Source organism: Belonocnema kinseyi, chromosome 3, assembly GCF_010883055.1.
Source record: "Belonocnema kinseyi isolate 2016_QV_RU_SX_M_011 chromosome 3, B_treatae_v1, whole genome shotgun sequence".
In the NCBI taxonomy this organism is placed as follows: Eukaryota; Metazoa; Arthropoda; class Insecta; order Hymenoptera; family Cynipidae; genus Belonocnema; species Belonocnema kinseyi.
Window position 1 is genome coordinate 71,778,562 of NC_046659.1, and position 27,825 is coordinate 71,806,386.

At 29.9% G+C, this 27,825-nt stretch overlaps 1 protein-coding gene across 2 annotated transcripts in view; it reads right to left on the reverse strand.

Moving 5' to 3' along the window:
* LOC117169157 (rho GTPase-activating protein 7) overlaps positions 1 to 27,825 on the reverse strand; it is a 407,356-nt gene that overhangs the window by 81,179 nt on the left and 298,352 nt on the right. For both annotated transcript variants that reach the window (XM_033355372.1, XM_033355371.1), the window contains one exon: positions 11,857 to 11,928. In XM_033355372.1, coding sequence (XP_033211263.1) covers positions 11,857 to 11,928 — 72 coding nt within the window. The remainder of the gene's footprint in view (positions 1 to 11,856; positions 11,929 to 27,825) is intronic.

Below are 27,825 nucleotides of genomic sequence, written 5' to 3' on the forward strand. Positions count from 1 at the left end.
TTTTCCTACAGATATATCTATTTCAGACGAACTAAAAAGGAACTGAAGATTTAATCACACAATATTTTTATAAATAATTTATTTCTTAGACAGTAAAAACCCAAGTATTTAGAACTGTTTACTAGTCAGTGTAAAATTATATAATATGGTCACAAAGATTTATAAAACATGAAAAAATAAGATTATTTACATTTTGATTTAATCACAAATATTTTACATGATTTTATTTTTCATTCACAATTAGTTAATAAATAGTTTATTATTTATTAGAATTTAGTAATGTTTTAACCTTCTCTGAGACTAATTCGCAATTTTACCCAAGAACCAGGTTGTCAAAGTGATACATTTTTTTCAAATTCGACATTTTGTATTTTGCATTTCAGACATTGTTTCTAAAATCCGATCTAAATTTAGTACCTTTGCCCTACTTTTCACGAGACATAATATAGTGGAACTAAAACAGGTTTCACATGTGAAATTTCTCATACACCCCGAAACATTTTATTTAATGGTAAAAACCCGTTTTTTTAAGGTGCATGTATATAATGATTCATGAAACCGCCATTTTTTATTGGACTTTAATTTTTTCGTTTCAAAGTAGAAAAATATCACTTTTTAACCTTAGATTGTGAATTTAGTCAAGGTAAAAATTCACTAAGCTACATTCGAAAATATTAAATTTATTCCCAATTTTTATTAACTTTCATGAATAAATTATATAGACTTTAAAGGCTCATTTTGAACAATTCTGTGTTTTCAATAAAAAAGTTTCTCTAAGCTTATGAAAATATTGAAGACTTATATTTGCATTTCATTAATGAGAGAAACGGTAAAAATTTCCTTTTTCTTCGGCGGAGATTAATCAATGTTATTAAATTTCAACTCTAGTCCAATTAAATTTTCAAAAGATTTCTAACAAATTTTAAAGTCTCTTTCTCTCTACTACGTCTTCCCACAATGTGTCACCAGAAAATAAACACAAGACAAATTGGAAGAGAATTGGGACAAGAATATTTCACTTTCACTGTTATAATTGCTCTATATACCCGCGTGAAAAAAGTTTGCATGTCTCAAGCATGGCAAGACACTTCGAAATATCTGGCTAAAGCATGGGTCACGGCTGAATGGCAGCATGGCGCAAGCCTTGCTCCTGTCCGTTTCCCATGCTTAGGACGCGCTAATCACAAATAAGTGTCGAGCTTGCATTAAAAATGAAAATCTTAGGTTTGCCAATAGCCGACACGTCTCTAAATGGCAAGTTCACTACCTGGATGCACTGTGTCGCACACCAGGTAGTTTAGCACGTATTCTACGAGAACTTTTTTTAATTTATATTTTTTGAATGATTTAGACAATTCCAAATGGTGAGTCGACGACCCGGGTGCACCAGGTCGGGCCTTAGGTAGCTTAGTACGTATTCCACGAGAACTTTTTCAAAATTTAGATTCTTCCCACAGCCAAAATTACTAGAAATTCTGAGTCGACCATCCGGGTGCACCAGGTCGAGCACCAGGTAGTTAATTACGTATTCTACGAGAACTTTTTATAAATTTATATTTTTTGAATGATTAAAACAATTATAAATGGTGAGTCGACGACCCGGGTGCACCAGGTCGCACGTCAGGTAGCTTAGTACGTACTCCACGAGAACTTTTTTAAAATTTAGATTGTTTCAACAGCTAAAATTACTAGAAATTTTGAGTCGACTATCCGGGTGCACCAGGTCGAGCACCAGGTAGTTAATTACGTATTCTACGAAAACTTTTTATAAATTTATATTTTTTGAATGATTAAAACAATTATAAATGGTGAGTCGACGACCCGGGTGCACCAGGTCGCACGTCAGGTAGCTTAGTACGTACTCCACGAGAACTTTTTTAAAATTTAGATTGTTTCAACAGCTAAAATTACTAGAAATTTTGAGTCGAATATCCGGGTGCACCAGGTCGAGCACCAGGTATTTATTTACTTATTCTACGAGAGCTTTTTTTTAATTTATATTTTGTGAATAATTAAAACAATTCCAAATGGTAAGTCGATGACCCGGGTGCACCAGGTCGCATCGCAGGTAGCTTAGTACGTATTGCACGAGAACTTTTTCAAAATTTATATTGTTTCAACAGCCAAAATTACTAGAAATTTTGAGTCGACTATCCTGGTGCACCAGGTCGAGCACCAGGTATTTATTTGCTTATTCTACGAGAGCTTTTTTTTAATTTATATTTTGTGAATAATTAAAACAATTCCAAATGGTAAGTCGATGACCCGGGTGCACCAGGTCGCGCCCAATGTTCTTAGCACGTATTTAACGAGAACACTTTCAAAATTTAGATTGTTCCAACAGCCAAAATTACTAAAAATTGTGAGTCGACGATCCGAGTACATTAGATCGAGCACCATGTAGTATAGAACGTATTCTAGGAGAACTTAAAAAATTTGAAGTTTGTGAATAATGAAAACAAATTCAAATGGTTAATCGATGACCCGGGTGCACCAGGTTGCGCCGCTGGTCGACTTTAATTTTTATTACTTTTTGTTGTTGGAATAATCTAAATTTTCAAAAAGTTCTCGCAGAATACGTGCTAAATTACCTGAGGTGCGATCTGGTTCACCCGGGTCACCGATTCACCATTTGGACATGTTTTCATTATTCACAAAATTTAAGTTTTGAAACAGTTCTCGTATAATGCGTATTATACTACCTGATGCTCTATCTGGTGCACCCGGATCGTCGACTTACAATTTTGAGTAATTTTTGCTGTTGAAACAATCGAAATTTAGAAAAAGTTCTCGTGGAATACGTACTAAGCTACCTAAGGCGCGACCTGGTGTACCCGGGTCGTCAAATCACGATTTGGAATTGTTTTCATCATTGACAAAATTTATATTTTTAAAAAGTTTTCGTAGAAAACGTTTTAAATTACCTTGTGTTCGACTTGGAGCACCCGGATCGTCGACACACAATTTTTAGTAATTTTGGATGTTAAAACAATCTAAATTTTGCAAAAGTTCATTATTCACAAAATTTAAATTTGTAAAAAGTTCTCGTAGAATACGTATTATACTACCTGGTGCTTGACCTGGTGCACTCGGATCGTCGGCTGACAATTCTTAGTAATTGTGGCTGTTCAAACAATCTAAACTTTGAAAAAATTCGCGTAGAATACTTGCGAAGCTACCTAGTGCGTGACTAGATTCACACGGATTGTCGACTCACTAACGGTAGTTATTTTGGCAATTAGCACAATTTAAATTCTGAAAAAGTTCTATAAAGAAAATGTGCTACACTACCTGGTGCGTGAACCGGTGCGGTACACCCGGGTAGCGAACCTGCCATTTAGAAACGTGTCGGCTATTGGCAAACATAAGATTTTCATTGTTAATGCTGGCTAATTTTTTCTTACACTTACATGTTCTTAAGAATATTCATGTGTTTAGCGTGTCCTAAGCATGGGAAACGGACAGGAGCAAGGCCTGCGCCATGCCGCCATTCAACCGTGATCCATGCTTCTGCCAGATATTTCCAAGTGTCTTGCCATGCTTGAGCCATGCAAACTTTTTTCACGCGGGTAGCTACGGATTATTATTATTTATTATTGTTCTGATTATTTTTGATTTATTTATTATTATCAATATTATTAATTATTAAAAAAAATTATTTCTTTGCTTTGAAAGTTTTTAAGACAAAGGTTTCTGAATCAGTTATTTGACAAATAAGATAATGGTTTTTAATGCTTCCAATTACATAATTTTTGAGTTGCTGATTCGCTTTGCCGATAATGCTTCCATTTTAATTTGATAATTGTACTCTAACAAATATATTACTGTGTCCATTAATCCTAAATAAACCAGAAAAGTTTTTTTTTAGTTTAGAACATTTTTATCATTTACTTTCTGGACGTAATAAAATTTGAGCCAAAATCACATCCATTTTTCATATGCGAAATTCTTTGAATTGTAAAAATGGTCAAACACTATACACTTTTTTTCACAACGAGTTTCTATGCATGCACGTATTCAAGAAACTATTCATGGACCCATCAACATATTATTTCAAGCAGCATAAAATCGCATTGGGCGTTAAGAAATGATGAAAAAAAATCTTTCAACAGATGGTTTCGACACAAATTGGCTGTGACTTCTGCAATAGTTAACTTCAGATGGCGAGTGTTGGCATGAGCGTAATTCGAAAGCCATTAGACTATTAGAGCAATTGCGAAGAAATCTCGAAGGCAGAAGGAAGACGTCAATGTCTGATTAGTAATGGTGAATTATATGGTGCATGTAACTATCCAACAATAAGCGGATGTAATAGCTTGTGAACGTCAATTTACATGAAAAAAAAATGAAAAAAAAAACATTGGGTTACGTCATTCTGGATAGAATCAATATCCCATTATGGTCTACTGGTGAACTATGGTCGAACCGTTCAAAGGGAAAGAGACAGTATTTAACAACAGTGACTAAACATAAATTGACAAACCGAACTCGATGCTGTAACATACCTCCTGCAATATAGCTCCCAATTTACTGTTAACTATAAATAATTCCTCCTTTGTGCGTGGAAATAATATTAATTTATAATATTCAACAAATAAAAAAACTGACTAATTATTTAGTAATCAGGGGAAATTAATACCTCATTTCTGTTCATGATGTATGTACCACAAGTACAGGTTTCGTTAATTGGATTCAGAAAACGTGGTTTGGATGGAATATTTATTTAGTTAAACGATTCTACTTTCGGAATTTAATTTATTATATGTGAGTGATCAGTCATGACGAATGAGGTGGTAATTAGTTTCTACAAGTACTTTTTGTTGGGAGGAAAGGTGCAGTGCACTGTAATGATTAAACATGAACTAATTACAAAATTTCAATAATAAATTAATTATTTTAATGATAAATAATTAATTTCAAATGTCGATAATAATGTATTACGAATTTCCGTAATAATTCGAAAACGAATGTAGCTCTTGATTGAATAACGAATGATCTTGAAAATTTATGTGGGATGGGTATTACAAAACGACTGAGTGAGCATGTATCTATAATAGAATCTGTTTTTCCATTTGTATCTATTATTCTCGAGTACTACTCTTCAGTTCAAGATCGTAGGTGCTAACGTCCTTCCTTCTTAGATCTTTTCTCTTATCGTTTTTTCTTATCTTTATTTCTCGTTTTTCATTTCTCTTTGGTAGGAAGTCTGCCAAAACCTAAATCTTCTTGTATTGGGTGATACATAATTGTCATTCTGGTGAAAACTAGATGGCTCATCTCTTACCCGGAACACCGAAAAAGCACGAGCTTTTTCTGTGAATCGATCCAGACAGCTGTGATGTGGAAATCTTTGCACCCCCGTCTCTTAATTAAGGTGCAGAAATAGTGCATAACAGATAGCCTTTCTGGAGAATAGTGATTTGTTAATGCAGAGACCGTGGTTACGTGTACCGAAAATTCGGCACGAATAACCGGATTTTTTCAGCACGAGTAACTGCCATCTTTTTTCAGGGAAACAAAATTCTCTTGAATTCAGAATTATTCACATTAAATTCCTCTTAACAACTTTTTATCAATGTTTTCTTTGTTACATTATTTACTTTATAGGATAAAGATACCAACAGTGACCCACTTTTAATGCTATGATCAGAATGGTGTATAAAAAGTGAGTTTCAAGTTTGTTATAGATTGAATGCATTTTTCTGCATAGTATAAATTATACAGATTCTCATTTACCTATTTAAAATTGATACATATTTAATTTCTTATTTAATATTCTTATGTCATGATTAGAGGGGAAGTTTTACTGCTGAAGAGTGACCTACTATTGGTGTCATGTCATGGACTTTACTAAATCCTTAATAAATTATAGATTATTAATGTCAGCTAAATCCTAAGAGGCAGCATCCGCCTACTAATTCTGATTCCATTTCAAATTTATTGGTTATTAATAAATACAATATCAGGGACAGGGAGTGAATATTTTGACGTCCACGAATCCGGAAATAAACAGATTGCAGGGAGATTCGAACCACTTGTTCGAAAAACTTGAGTACCTCAATATAGGTTAAGGCTGAGCCGAAAAGTTTTTATGCGACGGAAAATCAGGAGTTTCCAATTTAAAAATAGTCCCAGATGACCATGCGTTAAGCTTATTTTATTTCCGTATCGCGTGAGAACCTTCTGATTCGTTGATCGCATAAGGGGAATGATGACAGTAGAATGAAAACAAAGCCACTTTCTTTGTTTAAATTTCAAATAACAAATTTTCTAAAAAATCAATTTTTTGAATACTGTGTGAGAAAGTGGCATTTATTTCAATAATGGAAAACTATTTTTCAGATCATTTACGAGATGAAAAGCGTCAAATATAGAAATTATACAATCAAATGTGCCTAATCATCAGAGACCTCGACCCTGCCATAAAAAATTAGGTTTAGTTACTAGATCAAGGTAAAATCGAGGGTAAAACCTAGTGACGTAAAGATACTTAAACCCATATGACCTGAGGTTTAAAATGTTACTATTCATAACAGGATCCTTTGTAGCAGTGGCCTTAATAATGCATCTATTGTTACCGGAAATCCGAGCGATCAATGGCATCACTGGCTTGATAAATAATGCCCTCAGCTGAGGCAGCTAAACATTTATTTAAGACTAGCATTTATATCCGCCATAGAATCTTAGTCGTCATACCTATGACGCGATTAAAACTTTTTTTAATATTCAAATCAATTTTCATCTCCAACATCTACAAGAAAGAACAAGGATGCACTGTACTTTAATCAAGTCTGGTTCTAAATTCAAGTTCTGTAATGCATCACGATCTTGTATAATTTTTTTCTTACATTTTTTATAAAACGACCTTAGTCGGTCATGTGATCCCAGAATTTGATAATATTTTTCTTTTGATGGTGTCTATTAAAATCCTGGAAAAAATTCCCTGACAATATTCAAGGTTTTCTCCATGTATTTTCAGATTTTTTCTAGTATAATTATATATATACAATTTCGCGAGTTTATTATAAATAATGTCGTGTCTATGTTCACCGAAATTCGGAGAACGTAGACAAAATATTATCGGTGAATCTAGGGGAGTCGGAAAAAAATGGCTAGGTTCATTAGAATTCGGAGACCGTCCCAAAAGTATTTTCAATGATCCTAAAGGTTTCGAAAATTCTTGTAGGTACTATATTAAATTCACTTCAGAAAGCTTAAAATTTATAAAATATGAACTAAAATTTTTCCAATTTTAAGAACATAGATGAATTTTTATCCAGAAAGTTGAATTTTCAACCAAAAATATGCATTTTCTACTGAAAAATTACGAATTTTCCACATAAAAAAATGAATTTCCAAACAAATAGTTGAAATTATCACAAAAAGATAAGTTTTTCACAACAAATTAAACAACTAAATTTTCAGTAAAAAATTTATTTTCAACCAAGAATAAAAATGAATTAAAAAAAAAGTAGTTTCATTTTCTACCAAAACGGTACATTTTTAACTATAATGATAAATGATCAATAGCAATACTTTATTTTAAAACAAATAGATGAATTTCAACTAAAATGATGATTATTTTACTGGAATAAGTACATTTTAAATCAAGAATATTAGTTTCTTGCACAAAAAAAAACAACGAATTTTGAACAAAATACACGAATTTTTAACTAAGAAAAATTCATGTTCAACCAAAAAATGGAATCGTCAATCGATAAAGATATATTATTTTAAATGAAAGGATTAGTTCAATTATTATTTAAAAGAATTAAATTTTAACAAAAAACAAGGAATTAAAAAAAAAATTAAATATTCAACCAACGTGATGAATTTCAACTAAAATAATGGAGCTTTAACTGAAATCATTAAATTTTCAATAACGCAAAAAAAAAAAGTGTTCAACAAAATAATAAAATTCACAACCAAAGAGATGAATTTTTAATTAAAATTATGAATCTTAAACCATGGATATGAATTTAAAAAATTACTTACAGCTTTAAAAAAATGTAAGCAATCTCTCGAAAACATTCCGTGACTTTTAAAAAATTCTCTGGCATTTTCATATCTTTCGAGGAATATAAAAATTTTCTAACAATTCCAGGTTTTCTAGACGTGTAGACAACTATAATGGATCGAAAAAATTTATAAATTGATAACACCTTAGCACTGAAACGTTTTCTTTTGTGAATGTTTTTTTTGTTTCCTTATCGGCATAACATGCCGAATTCTTACATGTTTTATAATTTTTATATGTTAGTTTATATTGGAGGAATTTTATTTTTCGTAGACCTGCAAAACCTGAAAAACTTTCTTATATTCAAAATGAACTTCCAAAAAATTATTAAATCGTCAAAAATGACGAATTAATTTAACAAATTGAGCAACTCGTCATTTCCAACCATCTGAACTTTTCAATTTTTTTGAAGTTCATTTTGAGCATAAAAAAGTTTTTCTCTGCTGAAAAATAATTATTTATAATTTTTAGACTTCTAAATTTTATTTTTAGGCCTCCAAACAACATAAAATTTTTCCTTTATAAATTCCAATAAAAAGTCTGAAATAAAATTTAAAAATTAGGCACATTATGCAGATTAAGAAAAAAATAACATTTACGATTTTCCAAAAACCCTGCGATTAAATTTTTTTATTACTTTCCAGTGCTAAGACGTTTTCAATTTATAATTTTTTTTCGATCCACTCTAATCTAGAAACCCTATTAAAGGTCTATAAAAGAGAGTGTAAAGAATGCAAAAATAGATAAAATTACGGTATGTGAAATATTTATTTATGGAAGTTTAATTTGGTCTTTAGGAGTGGTTACTGATCCGAATAAAAAAAGTTCTCTTGTCTGGTGGGCAGAGTAAGAAATACGATATTTAGGCGTGCCCATGAATCAAAGGTCAATGCTTCGCAAATCGAGATACCATATGGAACACCGAAAGCTTTGTCTCCCAATTAGGAAGAATCAAATGTCAAAAATTCCTCCCCAATTTTAACAAGACTGTTAAAATGAATAGTCATTCTACTTGTCAGACCTCCCACCTAAAGTCAACGAACTTGAATTCGAAGAAAAAATTTAATTTCTCAAAAATACTTGTCAATAAAGAATAGAATTCAGCGAAAGGGATTCTATTATGAATAAATTTGACAAATTCCCTCATTCTGGCGTCGACTTCTGAGGTCATAGAAATTTTCCTCGAAATTTTCTACAGCCTAGATGATTCAAGTTAAATTGACAAATACCTCTAAATCTAATTTGGTTTTATAGATATAATTTAAGATCTTCGACATAAATTCAGAATTTTCTATACAATTTAGATCTTTTCTTATTAGAATCTTGTGAAAAGCAAGATTATCTATCTAAATGTATGGATAATTTTTTTTTTGACAGTTTATAAATAAGGTAAGAGATGCAAAAAATACATACATTTTTTTGGTTGGAATGGCAGGTCAGTAATTACTTGTAATTTAACTAATAATATTAACGGTACCTAGTAATAATTAGTATCAATAATAAATGTAATAAACATAAATTCACGAAATAATAAATAAAGAAATAAGGGGTCATCTAAAAATTAGGCAAGGTCTTTTTCTGTAATTTCCAGCCCTCCCTTCAACAGTTATATAAAAAATAAAATCTATTAATTAAATATACGTTGAAATGTATTGACATCAGTTTTTGAACATAAAATGTGTTAATAACAATAAGTACTTAGTTGTTCAACCGTACAATTTTATAATTTTTCCAGGACTGAAAGTTTTCAATAGTCAGTTTGTTTCGTCCGAATTTAAAAGTGTGTAAGTTCGAAATGAAAAAGTTTGCAATGGAAAATTAACTTTAGATTCCTAACAAAGTTTCCAGTTTTCTAACCTAATATTTTAAAAGTATTAAAATTCAATTTCAATATTTAACTAATATATTATTTAGTTTATAAATATTCAAAATTCCTATTTATTTATTAAAGGCTTTAAAGTATTTCCCCACTCAAACTTTCGGTTCAAAATCCAACAATTTGATTAAATTTTGTTTCCTTTGTTGACTAACAATTTTTGTTTGTCTGAATATTCAACCATTACTTGCATTTTTGGCTTGAACTATTTTGTTCGAATTTTGTCTTTTCTTATCAAATCTAACTGTTTTTAATATAAAAATAAAATCTTGTTTTTAAATTCAATTTTGTTGATTGAAAATTCTAATACTCTGCTTCAAAATAATTTTTTAAAATAAAAACAAAATATTTAATTAAAAATTCAACTATTTGGTAGGAAATTCGTTCCACTTTTGGTTCAAAATAAAATCTTCTTTAGTTTCAAACTTAAAATATTAGGTTAAAAATTAATCGATTTCGGTAGAAAATTGTATTATTTATTCAAAAGTTAAACTACTTTGTCCAAAATCTAACTATTTTGTTAAAAATATTTGTTGTATGTTAAAACTTAATTTTTTAATTCAAAATTAAATTATTCCATTTTTAGTTTAGCTAATTAACTGCTTAGTTTAAAATTAATTTTTTACCTGAAAATTGAGCTATTTGGTTGAAAATTCAACTATTTCGGATCAAATTCGTTCCAATTTGTTTAAAAATGAATCTTTTTCAGTTTAAAAATGCAATTATTTGGTTAAAAATGTATGTCTTGTATAAGAATTGATTTATTTTTGTGATATTTATATAGTGTTCAAAATTCAATTCATTTTTAAAATTATTTTTCAAGCTGAGAATTGAACTATCTAATTTTAAAGTTCAACTATTTTGTAGGAAAATCATTCTATTTTTAATTAAAAATTATTATTCTTTAGTTTAAAATTGAACTCTTTAGTCTTTTTCATAGAAAATTTATTTTCTTAATCAAAATTCGTCTTTTTGGTAGCAAATTAATCTTCCTGGTTAAAAATAAAACTTTTTCTTAGAAAGATCGTCTTTTTGGACATTTTTTTTCTTTATCCACTGAAAAATATTTCTTGGCTAATAATTGGTCATTTTTATATACAATTTTATTTCTTTTAGTAGAAAGCTCTTCTTTTTTGTTAAAAAAGCAACTTATTTAATTGAAATGCACATCTCTTCTTGGTTCAAATATAAACTACCACATTTTTTAAAATTATTATTTTCTGGAACTACTTTAAGAATGCACAAGAAACAGTAAAATTTTACTGAACACCCTTTCTCTCAGATCGTCTTACATTATTTTTGGATTGCCCCTAAATAAATTTCGGGGAAAAAATTTAGTCCGAAAAAATTACGTAAGATAGATTTCTGAAAAAAGCTTTACGTGATTTATATACGGCATTTACAGTATACACAACTTAGAACCTTTCATTGTAGATTCTTGTGAAAATCAAGATCATCTAAACATATAAATAAATTTTTGTGGTAGTTTACAAATGAGGTAAGAATCTGATATAATTTGAAGGAGACTCGTAAGAAGGAATATGAAAGAAGTGGATAAAATGTAAAATTGACTCAAGAGATTATTGTTTAAAGCGTTGGCTCTGCTCCAGATTGAAATGTTGGGAACGAGTGTTTTCTTGAAAGTATCCCATTGGCCTAATCCTCATTCCTGAGTCATTGAAACACATAGTCTGTTTGAAGTCACGATATTACAATTTATAACCTATCCTACCGAGGCCATTCGTTTCAGGCTCGAGTCAAACAAATCAGGTTGCTCACCAAGTTTAAAATTCAGGTTGTGTCGCTAAGGCTTGAACAAGTGGAAATAAGATTGTAACAAAAATAACAAATACGAAATAGATGGTATGGAAAGGATCTTCAGAGGCATAGATAAATTGAGCTGAAGATAAGAAAATCAAATTAGCCGTAAATTCGAGGATTAGCAAAAGTACTTTTGACTCACCTTCATACATCTGGGCGTATTGTGGAAATCCTGCAGCTCTGAGCCATTTGCAAGCTTCTTGGGCTTCGATTTCTGAAAGAAAAAAAAATGAGAAAAAAATTATTATTTGTTTAAGAAATTTTTAGATCTCGGTTTAAGGTAGTCAATCGCAGCCAAATAAAAAAAGAGAACATTTCACACCTTTAGTGGATATCTCTAATTCCTCTTCGATTTGCATCAAACCTTTTAGAATGAATAAGAAGTCGCTAAAAAATAACTTGTGTATACACATTGTACAATTCTTAGAAAATGGACGCAGCAGATTTAGAAACCATGTAAAATGTATCATTTTCAGCATATTATTTGACCTGTAGCCTTCAATATTCATTCCCTTTTTCTAAAAATTTAATGATAAATTGACAAGATGAAAGTTCAATGCTTCAATTTTTGAGGAAATTTTAATTAATTACTTTATTATTAATTAAATAATTAACAGATTTGCAAAAAACAATTTTTAATCGTGAAAAATACCTACGATACCAAATATCCGGCCAACTAAAAAGTTATAATTACAATCAATATTGTTCGTGAAATATCAAAGTTTGTTAAGTTAATCTATTAAAAAGTGAAAAAATTCTAAATTGACGACATTTTCTGTCTTTATTTTTAACAAAAAAAATCTCGCCAAGTTTTAATTTTCCTGTATTTTCCTACATAGAACTTTGTCGTTTGGATACGACAATTTTTACCTATTTTAATCATTTATTTTCCTATTTATTCTCTGGAAAAATGAGTTTCAAACAATAATTCAAATGGAAATCCTGTCAATGAGTCCAGGATGACTTTTACAGTGGAAATTCGAATATTGACGATATTTGTAATAAACAACTAGGCGGCCGCAAAAGTTAATTTTTAAATTTCTCTCACTTTTACCTAACCAATTTTTCATTTTCTCTAACCATTAGTATTTAAAGTTGAGAATTTAATATTGTAACATTTTAAGACTACATCTACAAAAAAGAATTTTCAAATAAAGAGATTTCAAGCTAAAAAAGTACAATGTTTAGGAAAACGTATAAATTTGTCTAAGGGTTTTGGCCGAATATGATTATAATTAGTATTTATAGAAACTGAAATAGAAAGAAGTTAAATTTTAACCTGGAAATCTCAGTTTTCAACAATAAAAGTTAATTTTCAAACAAGAGAGATCAATTTTCTACCAAACATTTAATTTTGAACAAAAATAAATAAATTCGTACTCTAAAAGTTACATTTACAACCACATAGTTGGAATTTTAAGCAAGAGACAAATTTTTACCAAAATATATAAACTTTTAACTAAACAGTAGAATTTGAGACAAAACGTTCGAATTTTTAACTAAAAAATTTGAATTAAAAAAATAACATTTTTCAACAACAAAGTTCACTTTCAACCGACAATTATAAGTATTCTGCCATAAGGATGAATTTTATATTCCGAAAGACGAATTTCTAATAAAGTAGTCGAATTTTCTACAAAAAAGACGACTTTGGAGAAAATATAAATAGTTAAATCTTCGGACAAAAAATTTTTTTAAATTAAAAAACAACAAATTTTCAACAAAATATTTAAATTTTCAAACAAAGTGCCGATTCTAAAAAAATGAATTTTTCTGAAAATAGTTTAACCTTCAACCAAGCAGTTGAATTTTCAACAACAACAAAAAGAGGAATTTTAAACAAAATAGTTTAATTTTCAAACAAAGAGATAAATTTTTTTACTGAAATGACGAATCTTCAACAAAGAAGTTAAGTTTTCAAGGTAGAAAGTCGAATGTCTCGGAAAACAGTTGAATTTCAAACAAGAAAGATGAATTTATCACCAAGTAGTTGAAGTTCAGAAAACAATGTTTACCCAAGCAGTTTTAATTTTAAATATTTAACAAAATAATTAAATTTTCAATAAAATATCTAATTTTTTAACAAATAGTTCAATAATAAATATTTAACTATAGTTAAAATATTAAATAGTTAAATTATTTTTAATTTATAAAAGCGATTTTTCAACAAAGTATAGTTGAGTTTTTAACCAGAGGTAAATCTTAAACAAATGAATTTAAAAGAAAGGAGTTCAATCCTGCTTCAAGTAGTTGAATTTTCAACAACATAGAGGAATTTTTAACAAAATAGTTAAATTTTCAACCAAAGAGATGATTTTTAAAATAAAATTATAAATCTTAAAAAAACTTTCTTAAAAAAAGAATGAACTTTTAATTAAAAGTAGTTGGATTTTTTCATTACATTATATCAGTTCAGTTCGCATCCAGGCGAAAAAACGAATAACAGGTGGATTCTCTTGAAAAAAGGAGAAAAAGATGAATTTCCAAAATGGGGTAAATCAAGGAATAGGAAAAAAAGTGTGAAGTTTGCATTTTTAATATCGAATTTATTATAAATGTGATAAAATAATGTTAAATTTATTATTTCCGACAGATGCTTAAAATGTTTCTTACAATAACTCGCGGACTTTTCTAATTTGTATGTCAAAATCCCTGGCTTTGTCATGACTTTTCCTGACCCAAAAAATTCTCTCACTTTTCCCTGATTGGCAGGTTTTTTGTTCAGTGTTCTGAATTTTTTTTTAATCCGTCAAAAGGCAACGAAAATACATTATTTCTACGAAAGATTTACAAGAGCCAGGTCGATGCAATATTGATCGCGCGTCGGCGTGGTCTGTCAGAGGAAATCAATCTTCATTAGAGAGTCAGTAACAACGACATTAGTTTAGAGTTTGCTACGTGCACGTTCATACGATGAATTCTTGTTTGATTTCTTTGTGTTCTTTCTCTTTATCCATCTCCTTCTTTTAAGCATTTTTCGCATCTTTTTCCTTTTTTTTTGTTTTTGTTCTTATTGGAGACCGCCCGTGCAGCCGGATTCATCTATATAGAGTTCGATCATTCTAGCGAGGTTAAGCAGGCCTCAACTTTAATCCTTCAAGACCGATTTCAGACTTACGCAAGATCGATGCACGATCGAAAATTCCTCGTGAAATCTGGAAGAAACTGCACCTGAACTCACCTGTAATTTAAATTACTCAGGGTAAGTGACGACTTATGGAAAATTTTCTTCTTAATCGCGATTTTTAAAAGAAATTGTATTTTTTTTAGGGCTTCGTAGCCCTGGGTAAGATTCCTTATCATTTCGGAAGAATGTCCGGCCGTTGCACCTTTTTTCAGATGGGGAATTAAGGGGAAATTATGAAAGAAGAAATAGGGGAAATGAAAAGATGGGAAGTAGGAGAAGTGCTCGAAACGAGGAGAGAAAATAGAGACAGTAGGAGAAGTCCGGAGAAATGAGCGAAAAAAAATAGGGAAAGTATTATAATTGCGGTGAAATGAGGGAAGGAAAAATAGGAGAAGTAGGGTAAGGGATTCGCGGAAAATAAGAGAATATGAGGGGAAAGAAAGGATGACGAAGCAGGGAAAGAAAAGAAAAATGATAGAAAAAGAGGTAGGGGCTATAGTAGGACAAGTGAGGAGAAATTAGGGAAGGGAAGTGAGTCAGGGTGTCCAGCGATCAGGAAATTTAAATTTCACGGGATTTCCCGGTCCGTTCGACACCCTGTAAGTGTTAACGGAGGATAAGTAGTGGAAATGACTGGAGGGGCAGTAGGGGAATTGCGGAGGAATTAGCAGAGGGAACATAGGGGGAGTAGGGGGATTAAGTGGTAGGAAAGTTGGGAAAGTTAGGGGAAATGAGGATAGGGAAATAGGGGCATATATATGATAAATGAGGGTATGGGAAGTAGAAAAAGTAAGGGAGAGGAAGTGAGTGTAAGGGAGTGGAAGTGAGTTTAACTGAGGGGAAGTAGATAAATGATTAGAAACAATGGTGATTAGGGGAGTGGAAGTAATGGCTGGGGAAGGGAAGTAGAGGAACAGGGTGTTATCTGAGAAAGCGGGGAGAAAAGAAAGTCAAGGAGATCGAAGTTTGAGAAGGGGTGGGATCGAAGGATAAAATAAGAGGATGAGAAGAGGGGGAAATGGGAGAGAGAAATTATGGGAGGAGGAGGTTTGAACTACTTAATTAACGTCTTCATAGTTTGAGAAATTTCTTTTTTGTAAGCACTGACTAATTTTTGTTTATAAACAATGATTAAAAAATGTTAGTCATTCCGGAGGAGCTTCAATTTCATGTTTTATCTATCAAGTAAATTTGGATGGTATGATAAACGGTCACTACTGTAGAGGCACTCAAATAAAATACCTATTAAAATCATATCTGACCTTTCCCGGAATTAACTACTTAAAATTTTAAGACAAAGTAGATTTTATACTTCGAATCTGTGTACTCAAATTCTAGAAGAAAAAGTCCCAAATAATTCCGGGTTTTCTCAAAGAATCTCTACATTTTTCCACGTCTCCTACAAATCTCCTACAAATGTGTTCTCTTGGTTTGAAAAGCAATATAATCTATTGAAAGCGGCAATGCTAAAATAAAATTAACAATTTTTCGCAAAAAATTCTTATTTTATTTTAATTACAGAGATAATGGATTATTTTAATTCAGAATACATTTTATAATTTTATTGTTAGTAAAATTAATTACATGCATTTGATCCTTTTGTATTTTAAAGCAAATTAATCCATTAACAGAGGGAAATTAAAATAAAATAAGCAATTTTTTGCGAAAATGGACTTGCGAGACCCCTAAATATATTGTTTAATACTGTCAAAATTTAGGGGACCTTGACACTAAAAGTAGCAATTTGTTGGGGGGCCATTTAAAAAAAAACTAATACAGATTTTTTGAAACAAAAGTTTCGAATATAAAATATCAAAAACATAACAATTTATTACAAATTTTATTTCTTAATTGTAAACATTTGAGACTGAAAATATCTAGGCTGAACTTTGAATGTGAATAAAAAGATAGATTAGGCGTTTTTTAAAAGAAATTTATAAATAAAACCAATTCAATTTTTTCCGTCATTTAGAAAGATTTGTCACTCTTTTGGGTTAGTCCGTTCTGTGTGCAATCCATAAATTTAACTTTTCATTACTTTCGAATTTTAAAATCTAAGTATTTGAAATCGCACTCTCTTTTCTGAGAAAAAAATTGAAACTACTTTCAAATTTAGCTCTCTTCTGCTTTAAAATCTTCCTCAATTTAGATGAAAATGAGCAACATTATTACCTAATTTCAATTGGGTTTGAATGAACTAGCTGCGAAATTGACAGATATATCTTAATTTTATTCAAACACGAGTATAAAAATTCTAACCTAAATTGAATTTAAATTTTTTAATTCATTTTTTAACTCTCGAATTTGAAATTTCTTTTATTTAAAAAGAAGGTTTTTATTTCTTAAAGAAATCTTTAAAATTGGACAATGTTCCGAAATAAGATCATAAGCCCATCCACATTTTAATAAACTTAAATTATATCTAAAATATTTTTGTTTTGAAATTCTAAATTTGTCAACTTGAATTATTACAAAGAAGCAAAGTTTCTAATTTCAAATAACCTTTTTTTACTGAAATTTTTTAATATTACAAAAAATTGACTGCCATTAATTCAACATAGAGTCCTTATAAAATTATCAGATTTTATTTCTTCGTAATTATAATAATAAATAAAAATTATAATGGAATAATTAGCCATGCAATTGGTTTTAATGAAACGTCACTTGTCTCGAAGGATCTTGACATAACGATAGTTCGGTAACGCACCTTGCCTTTCTCTTCCATTGTTTTTAATTTTTTTAAATCTTGGATTTAAAAATGTTTTTCCCCAGGGTGGCATTGGTTCCTATTACTGGAATTGACCGTGGTTCAAGGATTATTTTCGCGTTCATAAGGATATTCCCCCTCATTATAAAACACCCACGTCTCGAGCTTCACGAGCTAACGATCTTCTCTTTTAGCAAAGACCATTGTCTTTCCTCTGCCCACTTCAATCTTCACCTCATTTAAAATAAGTAGGTATTTCGCGGCTTCCACGAGATATTTCGCTTCTTTTAAACAATAAATCAGGAAGTTTAATGAACCCTTTTTGGGATGTCACCTTTCAAACTTTTCAAAGCTTCTAGGGTAATTTCAATATTCAGTATTTTTTTATCTTCAATCTTTATTATTTTAAATTTCACAGGGTGCCCGAAAAACTTCATTTAAAAAATTCCCTGACTTTTTCTCTGAACAATTTTTCATTTTTTCTGACTATTAACATTCGAAGATAAGCATTTCAATCTAGTTTTATAACATATAATCTTTTATAAACGGAATACAAAAAAATTAAGATTTTAACTATAAAAAAACAACGATTTTTCCACAAAAAAGTTTAAGTTTCGGCCAAAAAGATTCCTTTTTAACGAAATAGTTAAATTTGACCAAAATAATTATACTTTCCACCAAACACATGATTTTGATCAAATTGTGGAATTTTCATCCTACAAAGATAACTTTTCAACCACGTCGCCGAATTATCAAACTAAAAATATAAAAAAATAAAAGATAATAAAAAAACAATACAAGATAAAAGTTGATATTTCAAACATGAAAAATCGAATTTTCATTTTAAAAAGTTCAATTTGCAACAAAAATGTAAATGCTGCTTTTTTAACAAAAAAGATGGAATTTTCATCTGAAGAAATAAAACAAAAAAGATATTGAAACAAAAGATAATAAAAATAAGAGATAATAGTTAATACTGTAAGAGCGAAAAATTAATTTTCATCAAAATAATTCAATTTTCAACAAAAATATTTGAATTTTTAACCTCCAAACATGAATTTTAAAAAAACTTATACATTCTTGCTTGGAAATTGCAAAAGAAATTTATATTATAATAGTTGAATTTTTAACTTAAAACAAGATACATTTTTTACCGAAAGGAAGTAATTTTAAAACCAAAAAATCGCATTTTTAAAACCACGAAGATTAATTTTCAACCAAAAAAGACGAATTTTCAATAAAACATGTAAAATTTTAAACAAATAATCAAATTTTCAACTACAAAAGATACCATGTTCAAAAAATTTTATTATTTTAATACAATAGTCCAATTTTTAACTAATAAGGTGAATTTTCAAGCCAAAATACGAATTTGGTGAAAACAGTTAAATTTGCAGCCCGAAAATATAAATTTTCAATAAGAAAGTCTATTTTGAATCAAATATTTGATTTTTTAACCACGTAAAGAGGATATTTTAAACCAAGAAGATTAGTTTTCCACTAAAACAGATGATTTTTCCAGTTATCATTATACTTCAGTCTAGAAAGAAGAAAGAGGTTACTCAAATTTATTGTTGAACATTGAAGCTAAAATACGAATTTTCTGTAAAACAGATGAATTTTCAACAATAAAATATGAATTTCAACAAAAAAGTTGATTTTTAACAAAAATTAAAAAATTTGCCACTAAATATTTTTTGTAAAATAATATATTAACCTTCAACAACAACAAAAAATCAATTTCTAACAAAGTAGTTCCACTTTTACACAGCTAGTTGAGATTTCAATTAAAAAACATTGATTTTCCACAAAATAGTAAAAGTTTCAACCAAAGAGTTGCAATTTTCTACGAATAATATAATAGCAGATATTTCACTCGAAAAATATTTTTATATTGAATTAAAAAAGTAAGTTCAAACCTTAAGCAAAGAAAATTAGTGTTCAACCAAACAGTTACATTTTTAGCAAAAAAAAAACTTTAAATTTCTGATAAAATAAAACAGTTCAATTATCAAATTACAATTTCAAAATTATTATCCTTGACCGTCTGCTAGAGTGCCTGTTACAGACATTCCGTTATTTTCACAAGATTATAATAAAATGCCCTGAATTTTCTTTGACTTTTCTTCAACAATAAAATTCCCTGACTTTTACCTGAATTTCAGGTTTTCCCTTTCAAGATTTCAAGATTTATTTTGAATAAACCATTATCTAAGCTTTTAAGAATATGCTGAAAAATTATTAATAACTTTTAGGCAATAAAGCTTTATATTGGAAACCTTGATTTAGTTTAAAATTTCTGGAATGGAAGTCACGTGTCTCAGCACCTTGGAGGAGGTCGCACTAAAATTTTCAAGAACATCGACTTACAAGTCCAAGGCCAGATCACGAAAATTCATTTTTAATTTTTCAATATAAGATCCGAAAATATTTCCAGTTTCATGCCAAGTCATCGAAAATAAACGGAATCTTTTTTTAGCCTAGTCGACTGTCGAATCAGTCACATTCCCGTTGAGGAGGCCATGGCTAATGACGTCATTACTATAATGCTACTTTCAGCCGTTTTCAAATCTTCTTAACTTCCAAAGAATCACTTATAATTTACAAAATTTAACATCGGCCAAAATAAAATTTTTTAATGATTGAATAATTTCAAAATTAAAATACCTCCTTTATTTCATGAATGCAGGTTCATGTTCATTATCAAATATAATCAACATTTTTCTATTCGTGGGTGGCGACACCATATAATGTGACGAGCCAACTCCATAGTTCAATTTTTATAAACTATGGCTAATTGGCTAGTTGGTTAAAATAAAAACTATTATTGGTTAAGAATCCAACATTTCTTTTGCTAGAAATGACATTTTTTGGTAGAAATTTAAGTCAATTTAAGTCAATCTACTTTGGTTTTAAATCTCAACAAATTAGTTGATTTTTCTCTCTTAACTGAATGTTCTTTCATGGTTGAAAATTCAACTATTAAATGAAAAATGTAACTATTCCATTTTTCATTAAAAATTTATCTCTTTTGGTAGAAAATTCATGCCTTTTATTGAAAAATCATCTTTTCAGTATAAAATTGAACTATTTTGTTCAAAATTCATCTTTTTGTTTGAGTTAAAATCTTTTTCCTTCGAAATTCTAACAATTAGATTTTTCATTGAGAATTCATATTTTATGGCATTTTTAAATATAGCTTGTCAAAAATTAATTTTTTTAATTGCAGATTCATAAATTTATTCGAAAATTCATCCACTTCAATAAAAATTGAACTATTTTGTTAGAATTATTTTTTATTGGTTAAACATTGATTTTTTCACTGAAAATTGAAGTACTCCATTTTAAGAAAATTGATCTATTTTAGTTGAAAATTAATCTATTTTGCAGAAGCTTGAGCTTTTTAGCTAAAAATTCGATTATGTAATTGACAAATGAACAATTTCGTTTAAAGTTATTTTTTTTAATAAATATTTTTAACTAAAAATTTAAATATTCCGTTTTCGGTATAAAATGTATATTTTTTTGTTGAAGATTCGAATATTTGGTTTAAAAATTATTTTTTCTAGATGAAAATTCATACATTGTTTTAAAGATTCGTCTTTCTTATTAGAAAATTAATTATTTATGTTGAAAATTCAACTGCTTGTTTAAACTTTAACTGTTGCAATCAAAATTCATGTAATATTATTTAAAAATTAATATCTTTCTTTAAAAATTAACTTATTCTGTTGAAAAATCGTTTTTTATTTTTGGCTAAACAGTCCTTTCAAAATGGAAAAATAAACGACCATTTTTTGTTGAAAATGCATCTTTTTTTATTCAATATTCAAGTGTTTGGATTGAAAAGTTATAATTTTAATTGCTAATTTAACGATTTGGTTGAAAGTTACACTTCTTTGCTCAAAATATACTATTTGGTTAATGATTTATCATTCTAGTTGAAAATTTACTACTTCGTTGGAAATTCTTCTCTTTTTTTTGTTTGTTAAAAACTTATCTTTCTTGGAAAAAGTTGAAGCAGTTTGTTAAAAACTGATATTTTTAAGTAAAAATGTAACTATTTGTTGAAAATTCATGTATTTTGTTGAAAATTAAAAGAATTCTAAAATATTTTCTTTTGGTTTGAGGATGTTGCAAATCCTAAATAAGTAGGAGTCTTAACTGTGTAAATGTAAAGAAATACTTTTAAAGAAAAACAAATCAATTTCCGGAGGCATATAGATTTATAGCCCAATATATGAAAATTGGAATTGTTCTCCCAATCATGACTAACTTATGACTTTCAACAAAACTATAACAACTGTTTAGAAATCATAGTGCTGAAAACTCCATTGTCTGCAAAATCGCAAGAAGCAGCCCATGTTTCCATTGAACTCCACGTTTTCTTTTGTTCTTTTTTTAAATGAGAAAGCTGCTTATCTCGATGCAGCAAATTCGTTCTGGTTTTCTAGAGTTACTGCCGAAGTAATCGAAAAATATTGCAAAAAGAACTCTTTCCTTTCGACACTATTTGACAAGAGCATGCATTTCGAAAAAAGTGGTTAGCTGAACAGCTGCCCAACGGAATGCTGTCCGCGTCCGCCAATGAACGAGAGGAAATGGATTCTCGTGTGCGCAATGAAGTCCACGTAGTGGCGTGTTTTGTGGAAAACATGAATAAAACTCACTTAGCCGGTATACGATGGTTGCTTTCGTGCCAACATCCAAGACCGTTCGCGAGGTCTTCCATAAAAGGGCTTGACCGTAAATCTTGACGATTATACGACATCTGCCAGCAGGACAAGGGAAGGCTGCATTCGAAAAAAAAAAACATTTTTGTCCACCCGCATTGTCAAATAGATCATCTGCCATACTTCCATTCGTAAATTAACGTTAGGACAAATTTAGACCTGGTGTCTGCAATATTTCATAATACATGCCTTCAGTATTTTCGGATAGATACACATATATCTAGTTTGGACTTGACCTATTTTCCTCAAAATCCCCTATAATCTCTGTGGAAAGTGAGGGGAGGATAAGAAGAGAAAGTCCCTAGTCAACTTTACCCCGTACCTTACTTGACTTAACCTCATTTCTTTGCCGCTTTCATCCTGTACACTAGTCAACTTTACCCCGTACCCTGCCCAACTTAACCCCGTATTTTAATCGAGTTTACCCCTACTCTATCCAACATTAGTCTGTAATTTAGCCGCCTTTACCACTAACCTAGCTAACTTTTCTCAAAGTGTCGGATGTCCGTCAGACCGTCGTACTTTTTTCAGGGTGGCCGTTTTAATTACATAAAAACATTCGCTTTCTTTTCGCTGTTTTTTCTCCGGATCGCAAACCTTTTTCGCGGACAATGCAATTAAAAAATTCTAACACTAAAGCTAAAAAAATTTCCTTCTGAAGAAATAAAAACTGAGCGGCAAACCATTTTAAGCAGTTTTAAGCAAGAATGATAAAGAATTGAGCGATGGCATTTTATTTCATTTTGAATAGTTTGATAATCCTTAAAAAGCTTCAAAATATAAAAACTTTCACATGTTGTTTTACATTCATTCAAATTTTTAATTATTTTTGAATATTTTTTAGAACTTCTGAACAGCTTTTAAAATGATTTGAATTAATCCTGATTTTTTACATCATGCAAAAGAACAAATATTTTCTTAAAATCAGCCAAATTAATTGTTAACGATTTTAGAAATGTTTTTAAATATTCTCTTCAAATTAATTTTTCAAAATAATATTTTTTTTTCAGAAAATCATAATTCTTAAAAAGCTTCTAAACTTTTTGTTAGAACTCTGCAAAAATCTCAATTTTGTTTTAAAATTAGCCGTAGGCTATTGTACCGAAGCTTCGGTAGGAATAGCTGGGTTTTGTTGGTATACGCAGACACTTCGTTTAAATTATTTAAAATTATTTAAAATCATTTAAAATGTTAAATTAATTTTGAATCTTTTCAGACTTTCCTAATAACTCTTCAACATAATCGAATTTTTTCTAGAAATTATAGGTGTGAAATATTTATTATACATCCAAATTTAACAATTTTACTAGTAAAATAGTTGTTTTTTTAAATAGAACAATTAAAATTGAAAGGTTCAAAGTTTAGTTTTTTGTTTGGCTTTTAATATTTGATTCATAATTACTGAGTTTACATGATCAATTAAATATTTCTGAATGTTAGGAAATTGTTATTTTTCTTGATTAAAATATTTCAAATTTTGGATTAAAACAATATTTAAAATGTAATGAGAGCCTTTTATCATCAATATATTATTTTGAAGTTATTGTTAAAATTAAAAATAGTTTATAAGTTCCAATCAGGTGTTTACATTTGTTTAACTACTAAGACTTTCCGATTTAAACAGTTTAATTTTTAACGTTAAAATCTGGAAATTTTTCAATTTTGAGCTGCTTCCGATTCGTCTTTTAAAATCAATTGTAAAAATCATCATAATTTATATTCACATTCGATCAACTAAAAAGGTTTTTTAACCAAAATTGTTTGAAGAATTTTTTTCAAACGCTGAAGATTTTTATTTTTCAAGGCTTTAAAACTGCATTATAGAATTCTTTATATGAAAAATTTACGCTTAAAAACTAAAATCCAAAATGGAAAATTTGTGAGTGAAAGATTTTTGAATTATACATTGTAAATTGTATTATTTCTTAATTGAAACAAATAAACATTCAAATTATTAATTTAAAAACTGTTAAAATCAAGCTTGGATACATTGTTTTCCTAAAAATTTGTAAAAATCAAGTTCAAGAAATAAATTGTGCTAGAAACAGAAAAAAACATGTTATTCACAGAATCGAGCATTTCATTTTGAATGTTTTTTTTGAATGATTAAATTTCCCAGGTTTCTATTTAAATTTCTTAATTCTGAAAACACACAAATTTAAAAGATGTTCTTCAATTGTCAATATTTCAATTATACACTGAAAAAAATAGTTGGTTGGGACAAGTAACAAAGTAGTAGGCCCAACTATTTTAGTTTGTAATATATGCCGCTGCTATTATAAAGTGGTTGAGACTACTACTTTTATTCTTAAGATTGGTAGTAGTTGTCCTTACTACTTTATTTGTTTTCGCTACAACTTTCGATGGCAAGCACTACTTTCAGGTAGTTTTGTTTACTACTTTAAGGGCATGTGATACTTAGAAAATTTTTGATTTTACCAGTTTTAGTTTCCCCCGGATTTTTTTCTAGAATAATAAATATTTTGTCTTAAAAATTTGGGAAATGATAGCGCACATGCTAACGGACGTCCCCACACACTTTTTTGTGGGTTAATTCAAAAAAGTTTTAATTTAGCAAAATGTGATAAATTTGCAGAGCGCTTAGGAATTAGTATCGATTTTTTCAGTATTAGATTCCCCTGGCTTTTTTCCTAGGATAATAAATATTTTGTCGTCAAATTCTGGGAAATGATAGCTAACATGCTAACGGAGTCCCCGCACACTTTTTTTGTGTTTATTTTTCAAAAAAATCTTGATTTTGCTAACAACGAGTGTATATTTGGAGGTTATGTGTGTTATAATTCTCCCGAGCGTACTTCCAAACTACACAATATTTTTGGCCGAAAAAAAAATTTTCATTTTTGTGAAAAAAAGCCGGGGGAACTACACCCGATTGACCACACGACGAAGTACCACATGCCCTTAAATAGTAAGCGTTACTACTTTAGTTATTAGGTCTTACTATTAAATTAGTTATTTTACAAATAAATTAATAGATCTTGCTACTTAAAGTAGTAATCCTTACTATTATATAATCTTATATAATATCACTATTCAATCTTATATTTTCTTACTATTCATATAATTATATTCATCCCGCTGGCAAGCTGAATTGTCACGATGATGTATTTATACAAATTAGGGTACCTTTTCACGGAGGCCTGTTTTGAAGTATTCTTTGAATTTATTTGAGACATCGAGTTCGCACTTATGGGTTATCAATCGATCAAATTTGCCATAAAAGAACAAAGTAACGAGAAATAAATCCTATGAAAAATATTAATTCCACGATTGTTTCAAAACAGGCCTCTGTGAAAAGATGCCCTAAGCGTAGGCCGTATAGACGACGCCCTAAGGATCTATACGATGCTCTTCAATATTTTCCACGTGTTTACACATTATACGTAAAGATTTCGATTAAAATGGCGATCATCGAAAACATGACGAAACATTTCGATGCGAATGTTGGCAGCACTACTCAGAATTCAGTTCTGCCAATATCGCCAAGGGCCGAAACTTGTAACCTTTACTACTTTTATTTCTTGGAAAATAAATTGCTGGTAAATGTAACTAGTTTATTTGTTGTGACTACAATTACTATTCTCACTAATATAACCTTCATAGGAGGACTAACGGCGACTTGTTACCGTAGAAGACTGGTTAGTTACTGTTACCATCGAAGTAGTTGTTGTAGCTTATATCAACTCTACTAATAAGGAGACTCTTGTCGCAACTAACCATTTTCTTCAGTGTAAATCATAAAACGTAAATTACGCTTTTCTTTAGAGTATTCGCAACGTCGATTTACAGTGATCGAAAATCCTTTAAATAGAATGATATGAAATGATTTAAAGAAGATTTTTCTTAATAGTCCCACAATTCTGAACGGTAATGTAAATTATAAAATATTCATCAACTAACAGTTGCACTGCCTTTGTTTTACTTAATTTAAGAAGGAATAAGGAATTACACACTAAGAGGCCTACGTTTGATACCTGCGTTTCAGTTTGGGGATTAACGTTCATTGAGAGAATTTTTGTACAATAAATACAAAAATTTAGAGAAATAAATGAGATTTTAAAATGTTTTGTCAGCAAGTATTACATTATTATATTAAAGTCTTCCTAAACTGAAAAGCAGTATCTATATGAAAAATTGCAAACTTGTGTCCCTCAGCATATTGTATAATATATACGATTGGTCAAATAGATTCTCAACATAATTATATAAGATAAATTAATTTTAAGACTCTATTACTTCCAAATGGAAACCATTTCCGCTTTCCATATAAAGCTCACTCGAACCTCATAAAATAAATAACACAAGGTTCTTGTCTCCTCAGAAAAATAATCGCCACAATATATTTTCTAAAGACTAAATCCTATACTTTCTTTAGCAAACATTTCCACAATCGCGATCAAAGAAAGTCGCAGTGTCCGCATTGCTTTCTATGGTTTTGCGTCGACAATCGTACATAATGAATTTTATATGTCTTAACTATCCGAACCGATAGAACACTGACCCGAGATAATAGTGATTGCTTTGCGGTAGCTGGACTGCTGCCTTTCAACTACATATGTAGCGTAATAAGACCCGTGTAGGTGTACGTATTACTTCGTGCGGAATAAGTGTGGCCCCTTTCGCAAGTAATGATTTGCATTTGCGTAATTGAAGCGACAGTGCTCAGACTGCCTTATCAATGATCAATAAAAAGCCCTTTAAATTAGTTGTTTATTTTGACAAAAGATTATTCCCGATAAAACCCTGACATATTAGACATTGTCGTGCACATATGAAATACACCATTGGCATAAATCACAATAGTGCATTATATATACGCTCACTTACACCGTATACCTAGAGCAACATTGTCTCGTTCCAAATCGTGGATTTGCAGAAATGAGATATGATATGTAGAACTCCATTCACCGACTGACTCATAAACCACTTCCAGATTATTTCATTCATCACAACCTTACTCTTTCTACAAACTACATATGTAATTTTATTATTTAATGCATTTATTGGTCAGCAAGTGCAGATTTCGAGGGTTAGGAAAATTATTTATTCAACTAGCTTTTCATTAAAAGTGTCTCGAAGTGAACTAATATTGCAGACCTTTGAAAAAAACATGTCCTTGTATGATGAAGGATTAGTTTGGCATAAGCTTTTTTGCTATGCATATGTAAAAGTTGGTCGGTGAATTTTCCATGAAGAAAAAGATGAAATAACTTTAATGAAAGTTTTGACGAGAAGCTCTCTCGGGAGCACGGACTCATTTAAATAACTTCATTTTTAACCGCAAATCATTGCTTGGGATATTCCCCTAAGCCACGAAGAGACCAGATGCAAAGAAATCTCATCATGGTGACGATTGGGCGGACGATTTCTAATTCCCGGTCTTTATCCGGTAATTTTTTACAATTTTCCCGGCCAACTAAAAGTAATACATTTATATTTGTTAGAAAACACAAATTTTATTTTAAATCATGACGTTCATTCTAAACATCCTTTAACACAGCAGAGCAAAAAATGGCAATATAA